The sequence below is a fragment of the Vicia villosa genome, linkage group LG1 (assembly GCF_029867415.1).
Source record: "Vicia villosa cultivar HV-30 ecotype Madison, WI linkage group LG1, Vvil1.0, whole genome shotgun sequence".
Taxonomy (NCBI): domain Eukaryota; kingdom Viridiplantae; phylum Streptophyta; class Magnoliopsida; order Fabales; family Fabaceae; genus Vicia; species Vicia villosa.
Genome location: NC_081180.1, coordinates 204,997,067 through 205,007,086, shown reverse-complemented (window position 1 = coordinate 205,007,086; position 10,020 = coordinate 204,997,067). Strand labels below are relative to the sequence as shown.

At 31.1% G+C, this 10,020-nt stretch overlaps 2 protein-coding genes across 2 annotated transcripts; both read right to left on the bottom strand.

Moving 5' to 3' along the window:
• Positions 1-1,057: 1,057 nt before the first annotated feature.
• Positions 1,058-2,663, bottom strand: LOC131621941 (GDSL esterase/lipase At1g29670-like). Its single transcript, XM_058893013.1, has 5 exons — positions 2,334-2,663; positions 2,134-2,258; positions 1,774-2,019; positions 1,459-1,687; positions 1,058-1,362 (listed from the first exon to the last, which is right to left on the bottom strand). Exons 1-5 carry the CDS (start codon positions 2,581-2,583, stop codon positions 1,148-1,150), a joined length of 1,065 nt encoding a protein of 354 aa, XP_058748996.1. The 5' UTR covers positions 2,584-2,663; the 3' UTR covers positions 1,058-1,147.
• Positions 2,664-7,865: 5,202 nt separating this feature from the next.
• On the bottom strand, positions 7,866-9,539 carry LOC131621936 (GDSL esterase/lipase At1g29670-like). The gene is made up of 5 exons (XM_058893001.1): positions 9,211-9,539; positions 9,011-9,135; positions 8,651-8,896; positions 8,336-8,564; positions 7,866-8,239 (listed from the first exon to the last, which is right to left on the bottom strand). Exons 1-5 carry the CDS (start codon positions 9,458-9,460, stop codon positions 8,025-8,027), a joined length of 1,065 nt encoding a protein of 354 aa, XP_058748984.1. The 5' UTR covers positions 9,461-9,539; the 3' UTR covers positions 7,866-8,024.
• Between the last annotated feature and the right edge of the window lie 481 nt (positions 9,540-10,020).

The window sequence follows — 10,020 nt, the reverse complement described above, 5'->3', positions numbered from 1 at the left end:
TGTAACCGGTTAACACGAGAGTGTAATCAATTATAGCTGGATCAAATTCACTTATGAGCAGCAAAAAACCGAAGTCGTTGCAGGTGTAACCGGTTAACGTAACCGAATAATGTAATTGGTTAACACTGTATTGATTTAATTGTTGTAACAACTGTAAGCGGTTAACATTTTGTGTTAACTGGTTACAAGTCCGAATTTTTGTTTTTTTTGTTTTTTGGATGATGTTTTTTAGGTTTCAATTATTGTGTAACACTTATATAAATGTCTTGTAAACATCCTCATCTTAAACTAATGAAATTTTTCATTGTCACCTTCAATTACCCTCTCTCATTCTCTTTTCTCTCCCACTATCTTCTTCTCCCCATACCGTAAACCTCATTATTCATAAATTGAATGATTTCATGTTCTAATATTTCTAACCTACCATCTATCTAAATATATTCTTAGTGGTAGGCGTTATATCTGATAACAACTGTTTAAGAGAAAGCAACCAGTTTAGATAGATTCTAAGGGGATGTTTGGTATGAAAGAAACATGAGAGGAAAGAAAATATGAGGAGGGAAAGACATAACGTATCTTTCCACCATTTGGAAAAATTGTCCAAAGATAAGAAAGTCGCTTTTTTGGTGGACTCCACGTCTAAAACAAACCCCTTCCAATTTGCGAAGAAAGTGGAACGAAAGTGTGTATAAAATTTTTTTTCTTTCTTAATTGCCAGCTAGCTATTTTCTATCAATTCTCACATTTTGTTTTATTATTTTTAAATAACTTATTCATATTAAACTAAAATAAATTTTGTCTTTTTATTAACATTTTTACCTTTCTTTCCTTTGAGTTTCTCTTCTACCAAACAACCTAATAAATATTTCACTTTCCATTCACTTTCATTCCTTCAATATTCTTTCCTTTTACTTTCTTTCCTTCTATTTTCTCTTTTTTTCTCTTTTCATCCAAACAAAGCGTAAGTCTTTTAGGCAGCAAAAATAATATTTAGGACATGAAACTTTTTCTATTATTGAAATAGATTACTAATATTTCTCAAAATATGAAAAACAAATTCTCTAAAAAAGATAAATTACAGTAAAACTTTTATTATGCTCAATTGTTGCGAGTGATTATTCATATGAGCTTGTTAAAGGACACATTATCATGACTGAATAAGTTGTTGAACATTCATTGGGTATAATAAGTCTAGATTTGTAGAATTGTATGAACGCAATGCCGTAAGTTTATTCGCAGCCGAAGTCGGGTGAAATCCATCCCAAAACATATACTCATTTCTATTCCCACAAGGAGTTTGATTAAGAGCACACAACGAATTCAATACCAATCGACAGCAAGCAGCATTCGTAACTCTAAAACCTGAAAAAAATTAATGGATCAAGAATCATGTATAGGGTTTAGGGTTTATCATCAATAACATGAAATGAAATATAAGAAATTAAGAAAAATGTATACTTTTTAAACTAGTATAGTAGTCTGTTGTACTGTCTCTAAAAATGAATTTAGAACCAGTGAATTTCATATTGAGTCTATTCACTAGAGATTTAAGTTTGCTACTGAAAATTAATGCAGCAGCATTCGGCTCTTGAATACATGATCCATGAGTAGCAATGGCATTTGGAGTGCAACCTATAGGTCCTATACCAACTAGCATCATTTTTCTTGCACCAGCATTATGCAAAGTCTGCAATTCAACCAAGGGTTATAATTTATCATCATTAGCATATGTCCGTATTTGATTTTTTTTAAATATGTAACATAATTAAATACCATTATAGATTGAGATAATCGGTCGATAAGATCTTGAGCGTATTGAGTAGGGTTATAGACGCGACTTGATGAATAGAATTGAGGAAGAAAATAATTGTTTATATAATCGTTGCTTCCTATATTCACATAATACAAGCACTGATTTAGATATCGTGAAGCTTGTTGAACACCACCAAGCATATTTGATATTCGAGCAATTATGGTTTTGTGATTTTGTAACTGTAATCCCAAGTCGATATCAGCACCCTGCATTTCGTAGAAGAAATATTTGAGGGGAATTCAATAATATTCGTTGAAATATATATCATCTCTACATATTAATGTAGAAAAAAAGATTAGTTTATTAAATTTAATTTATACCAAATGTTTGCCCGTCTCGTTACGAATTCCAGCAGATCCAGATGCATAGTTAACACCTTTCAATATATTTGAGCCCATAGTATTTGCAAAGGGGGGAATGAAATCCTCAAATCCCAAAAGTTGAGCTGCAAATAAATAAAAAAATTGTTCATATAATTGTATCTATTAAGGTATATAAAAAGAAAATCTGAGAATGTTACCAAGTATGTCAATTGATGTTAGTCCATTAGAAAACCTTCCAGTTGGTCCTTTTGGAAAGTCTATGCCATATGGTTTGTAATTAACCTTTGAAAGTGTACGAAGATTATTGTTGTTTCCACTATCAGATAAAGAGTCACCAAATATAAAAAGACAAGGCACTTGGGATTTTCCATAGACAAATTCTTGCATGTAGCATGCAGCCAAGAGAAGAAGAGGAAAAATCAACAATGTTTTTGTTTCAAAAGCCATCTAATTATCTATGAGTAGAAAAGCTATATGTAATCTATAGTAATAACTAAAATAATATAGGAATATGAGATGAGTATAAATCTAACACAAGAAGGAAGGAAGTATATATAGGTTTTTTGGATCAAATTTCAACAATAAATATTAATAAAACTTACGTAAATAAATGTGTGTAAAATATTTGTTCTGAAATAACAATAAAGGATAGCATTTTATAAATTTCTCTTTTGAGAAATAGAAAATTTATATTTATATCTATATACTACTTTGTCATAAAATTAATTTTATGAATTTATATAATTGTATTTTAAAGTTCATTTTTAATGACATGTAGATTTAAGAAAGTCTCTTATTTTTTATTTAATTTTTTTAGCACCCATGATAATAATCTCGCATACCTTAGTGGCTCTTTCTTTAATGTTTACTGTAAATTAATTATTTGTGTAACACCTTTTATTATAAAGCATAGTGCGGTTTCTCTGTTTTATGTAACTACAAATTAATTTTGTGTAACACCTCTTATCATAAATATATTTTAAGAGATATACATAAATTAGTCAAATAGGTTGGCCGTAGTATTTATCATTTTAAATATAACATCTAATAAATTTATAGCAAGTTGTTTTGTATTGATTGATTTTTACGGAATAAAGTTTTATCTTTTTAAGAAAAGTCGTTCATTTTTACTTATCAAATTACTTTTTTTATAAAGTTTAATTTTAAATTCTTAAGGTCAATGTATAAAAGTAGAATGGAGAAGTGTATTGTTGATTTGAAGATCTTTGGACGATTAGGGTTGGGATTAGAATGGAGAAGTGCTTTCAAAATTTGGTATTTTTGGTTATGTGCACGATGTAATCGGGTAACAGTTCTGCTGTAACCGGTTATCGTGTGGGAAAATTGTAACACCCTTCTAAACCCCCGCGACAATTAAAATAAAAATCAGAGTAAACATAAAATAAGGGTGTCACAATTAATAAAAATAATGAAAATCATAAGTCGTTCGTCATGCTTTATTAGGAACGATTCACAAGATTATCAAAATACATCATCGACACAACAGAATTTCATTCAACGCTATCGTAAGACATCACCAAAACATAAACCAAACGATACATAATCCAAAACAATAAAATAGAGGATCATAAGTAACTCTTAAGTCTATCGTTCCCCAGTGTTACAAATCAGAGCATGACTCGACACGGACTACGGACTAGCCTATGAGCTATCCTCACCAAATCAAGATGCCGCTACTCCTTAATCTGAGAATATCAACATGTAAGGGTGAGTCTCATTCGAAATTAATAAGTATTATACAGTCATAAGTAATAAGACATCATAGCATTATCATTCACCCTATCACAACATGTATTCAGATTTTATAACAACGGATCACACACCAAAATCAAACACATCACCAAGTATAATACACAACCATTTGATCATACTATATTATCATGCACATGAACGAATGACACTATGCATGTGGTACCATACATGGGCTAAACTCATCCAACTGATCTTTCATCATCTAGATACAGTCCAACCGGCACAAATTCCGCACAATGGGAATTATGCCCACCATCTGATCCAAACCATCACCGGGATCCATCACCAAAATGCATATGAATGAATGTACACATATGTCATACTTATAACATCACCGATCTGATGCTTCGCATCGTCTCATTACAACTCACCGCCTCATCACCAATAAGCATGCACATGTATTAACAATCATTCATTTATATCACATATAATCATGTCAAAAACACCACCCAATCAATTGAAATTCAAGTGGCTACACCACCACAACAACAACACATTGTTACATTCACACATATATGTACACAATGATATAGTCCACTAATTAAATTAAATCACATTTAAAATAAAATAGGAACACTGCTCATTTCATCAATTCATCACATAAAGCTTTAAATTAGCTTCGCAACGCTCAAACGGCACTCAAAACGGATGTACGGTTTGAAAGTTATGCCCCTCAGAAAATTTGTCAAAAATTGGAAGCTATGCGTCGACGCAAACCCCCTTCAGGTCGACGCATTGAATTTTCTGTCACCCTCGGGTAAGCGCACGCTGACCCTATAGGTCGATGCATGTTGTCACCCAGGTCGACGCAAACTGATACTTAGGTCGACGCATCTGATGCTTAGGTCGACGCATCTGATGCTTAGGTCGACGCATTCTTCGCAGATGCAGAATTTTTCTGCGATTTTAACATGTTTCTTCTCCCATTCTCATCCAAATCGCACCAAAACAGTCTCATACCAACATCTCATCAATTAACATATTATAATACAAACATAACACGTTTTAGAAGTCATCTAACATCAAACCATTCATCAAATTCATCAATTGCATCAAATCAACATAAACAACCTAAATTCCCCAAAAACCCCAAAAAAATAAAACATGCAATCGAACCAAACAACAATCCTAATCAGTTCACTACCCCTGATTATATAATAATCAATAACCCGAAGAGTCCCCCCTTACCTCTTGAGTCGAAACTTTGAAGGTCCTCTTCTTCCTCTTCTTCTCCTTTTCACGTATCTTCTCTTTTTCTCAGACTTTGCTCTTTTGCTTCTAACTTCCTCTTTTCCAATTTCCCTTATTTTATGAAAAATATAAAATATCTCAATAAGGCTTACATAGTTAACACCTCCCATTTGCTAACCACTACACTAAGCCCAATTGTTTATTTCTACCATATTTCTCAATAATTTACCAAATTGCCAATTAATCCAATTAAATAATTTAAAATCTAATTAAATTAAATAATGGAAAATATGGGGTGTTACAAAAATGAATAATCTGGGTAAATTTAGATACTGTAACAGGTTACCCACCGTGCTGTAACCGATTACAGGTGCGTTTTGAAAATAGTGAATACATTGACGTAAAGGCGTAACCGAGTAACGTCCATGCAGTAACCGGTTACACCTAATGCTTTTTGAAAAATTATTTTGAGATTTCATATCTTTCAAACTGTATATCCGTTTTAAGCGCCGTTTTGAGCTTTGTGTCACTAATTAAATATTTTACATAATTAAATTGTATTTTAGACTATAGCTCGATTTTATTTTTAAAACTTGATTTTTATTTTATGGTGGTGAGTTGTATGTTACATGTTTAAGTGCTAAGTGTAACAATAAGGTGGAATTGTGGCATGTAATTGCGTTGTGGATGTTGAAATTGACTGTTGATTATGCATAATTTAATTTCTGAATGGTATTGAAATATAAATGCATTGTTTTGATGTTGCTTCGGTGAGTTGAAATATGATCATGATATTGTTCATATTAATTGGTGTTGATGATTAGCATTCTTAAGGTGGTGCATGCATACATAATCATAATTGTGGCTGTATCCTGGTGGTGTTGGATCAGCGGTAGCTAATTTCCATTGTGCGGAATTAGTGAGTTGAAGTAGCCGTATCTTGTTGGTGGTGGATCGGTGAGATGGGTTAATCCCATGATTGGTACCACATGCATAAGAGTTGTTGCATTTTCATATATGTGATATAACATGATTGGAAGTTGTCCAGTGTTATATTGGTGTGTTGTGTTTTATGAACGAGCTGTGTGGATAAATATTTATGAGTGATTTTCGAAATCTGATTGTACTGCAGTTGGGTGAATGATCTATTTATGAAGTTTTATCATGATGAGCTTATAATATAGTTTAAATCTGATTTGTCTCACCCTTATTGTTGACCATTTTCAGATTAAGGAGTAGCGGCTTGTGCTGGTGAGGATAGCTCGTAGAGTTATTTCGTTTAGTTTGGTTGAGTCGGCGTCATGCTCTGGTCTTGTAACACTGGGGAATATTTCCTTAGAGTTATTTGATGAACTATTATTTCTCTGTTAGAATAATGTTTTGGTTGGTTTTGAGTCGGTGATTTCTTAGTGTTGGATACCGATGTTTTATGTTATTCAGATTATGAAATAATTCTGCTGTGTTAACATGTTTTCTGAATAATATGGTTTGATGTTCCTCATAAGGCATGACATGATTTAAATGTTTTAAATGTTTTGGAGTTGTAATGCCCTTTTAAATGTTTTACTCTGAATTTAATTAATATTCCGCATGAGTTTAGAAGGGTGTTACATATATCTTATAGTTAATATGTGATAACAATGGTATCTTTAAAGAGACATGAAATACACATTATTCTATGCCTTAAAGTTATTAAAATTGAATTATTCATGAAGCATAGAAAAAATCAAGTTGATGAATAACTTATAACAACCATGATCCGATCCATAAAATATGACTCCTGTAAATAAAAGTTTCGATTTAATAAAATGTGTATTAATGAGATTGTTTGGGTTTCATGGATTATTAAGTCAATGAGGTTTTATTTTGAAATTTAAAATAAATTTTAAATTTATCTCTCTTTATGACTACTGGAACATGACTGTTGTAAATGAGAATGCGACTATTTAAATAAGATATCTATAAAATAAGCACAATTAAAAAATAAATGTAGATTTTTTCTCATTCTTTCTATTTTCTCAATAGCAAAATAAAAAAAATCTTCATAATCAAAGATACGTATAAAAGAAGAAGGAAGACATGAGAGAACAATTCAAATAAGAAATCAAGAATCATACAAGAATCGTCATCATGAATTCATGTACGATGTTATTGTTTTTAATAGAAATTAGAGCACTGTGAATATCATTGTAATTCCTAAATATATGTTTTTCTTTTTGAGTAAGAATCTGTGATCCAAGTGCTGTAACCGGTTAACACGGGGGTGTAAACGGTTACAGCTGGATGAAATTCATTAATGAGCAGCAAAAAATAGAAGTCATCGCAGGTGTAATCGGTTAATGTAATGGGTTTACACCGTATTGATTTAATTGTTGTAACAACTGTAAGCGGTTAACGTTTTGTGTTAACTGGTTACAGGTCCGAATTTTTTGTTTTTTGTTATTTGGATGATATGTTTTAGGTTTCAATTATTGTGTAACACTTATATAAATGTCTTGTAAACATCATCCTCTAAAACTAGTGAAAATTTTCATTTTCACCTTCAATTACCCTCTATCTCATTCTCTTTTCTCTCCCACTATCTTCTTCTCCACATACCGTAAACCCCATTGTTCATAAATTGTGTGATTTTATGTTCCAATATTTCTAACATATTATCTATCTAAAGATATTCTTAGTGGTAGACGTTATATCTGATAACAATTGTTTAAGAGAAAGCAATAAGTTTAGATAGACTTTAAGTCTTTTAGGCAGCAAAAATATAATTTAGGACAAGAAACTTTTTCTATTATTGAAATAGATTACTAGTATTTCTCAAAATAATAAAAACAAATTCTCTAAAGAAAGCAAAATTACAGTAAAAAAATTTAATATGCTCAATGGTTGCGAGTGATTATTCATCTGAGCTTGTTAAGGACACATTATCATGACTGAATAAGTTGTTGAACATTCATTGGGTATACAAAGTCTAGATTTGTAGAATTGTATGAACGCAATGCCGTAAGTTTATTCGCAGCCGAAGTCGGGTGAAATCCATCCCAAAACATATACTCATTTCTATTCCCACAAGGAGTTTGATTAAGAGCACACAACGAATTCAATACCAATCGACAGCAAGCAGCATTCGTAACTCTAAAACCTGAAAAAAATTAATGGATCAAGAATCATGTATAGGGTTTAGGGTTTATCATCAATAACATGAAATGAAATATAAGAAATTAAGAAAAATGTATACTTTTTAAACTAGTATAGTAGTCTGTTGTACTGTCTCTAAAAATGAATTTAGAACCAGTGAATTTCATATTGAGTCTATTCACTAGAGATTTAAGTTTGCTACTGAAAATTAATGCAGCAGCATTCGGCTCTTGAATACATGATCCATGAGTAGCAATGGCATTTGGAGTGCAACCTATAGGTCCTATACCAACTAGCATCATTTTTCTTGCACCAGCATTATGCAAAGTCTGCAATTCAACCAAGGGTTATAATTTATCATCATTAGCATATGTCCGTATTTGATTTTTTTTAAATATGTAACATAATTAAATACCATTATAGATTGAGATAATCGGTCGATAAGATCTTGAGCGTATTGAGTAGGGTTATAGACGCGACTTGATGAATAGAATTGAGGAAGAAAATAATTGTTTATATAATCGTTGCTTCCTATATTCACATAATACAAGCACTGATTTAGATATCGTGAAGCTTGTTGAACACCACCAAGCATATTTGATATTCGAGCAATTATGGTTTTGTGATTTTGTAACTGTAATCCCAAGTCGATATCAGCACCCTGCATTTCGTAGAAGAAATATTTGAGGGGAATTCAATAATATTCGTTGAAATATATATCATCTCTACATATTAATGTAGAAAAAAAGATTAGTTTATTAAATTTAATTTATACCAAATGTTTGCCCGTCTCGTTACGAATTCCAGCAGATCCAGATGCATAGTTAACACCTTTCAATATATTTGAGCCCATAGTATTTGCAAAGGGGGGAATGAAATCCTCAAATCCCAAAAGTTGAGCTGCAAATAAATAAAAAAATTGTTCATATAATTGTATCTATTAAGGTATATAAAAAGAAAATCTGAGAATGTTACCAAGTATGTCAATTGATGTTAGTCCATTAGAAAACCTTCCAGTTGGTCCTTTTGGAAAGTCTATGCCATATGGTTTGTAATTAACCTTTGAAAGTGTACGAAGATTATTGTTGTTTCCACTATCAGATAAAGAGTCACCAAATATAAAAAGACAAGGCACTTGGGATTTTCCATAGACAAATTCTTGCATGTAGCATGCAGCCAAGAGAAGAAGAGGAAAAATCAACAATGTTTTTGTTTCAAAAGCCATCTAATTATCTATGAGTAGAAAAGCTATATGTAATCTATAGTAATAACTAAAATAATATAGGAATATGAGATGAGTATAAATCTAACACAAGAAGGAAGGAAGTATATATAGGTTTTTTGGATCAAATTTCAACAATAAATATTAATAAAACTTACGTAAATAAATGTGTGTAAAATATTTGTTCTGAAATAACAATAAAGGATAGCATTTTATAAATTTCTCTTTTGAGAAATAGAAAATTTATATTTATATCTATATACTACTTTGTCATAAAATTAATTTTATGAATTTATATAATTGTATTTTAAAGTTCATTTTTAATGACATGTAGATTTAAGAAAGTCTCTTATTTTTTATTTAATTTTTTTAGCACCCATGATAATAATCTCGCATACCTTAGTGGCTCTTTCTTTAATGTTTACTATAAATTAATTATTTGTGTAACACCTTTTATTATAAAGCATAGTGCGGTTTCTCTGTTTTATGTAACTACAAATTAATTTTGTGTAACACCTCTTATCATAAATATATTTTAAGAGATATACATAAATTAGTCAAAT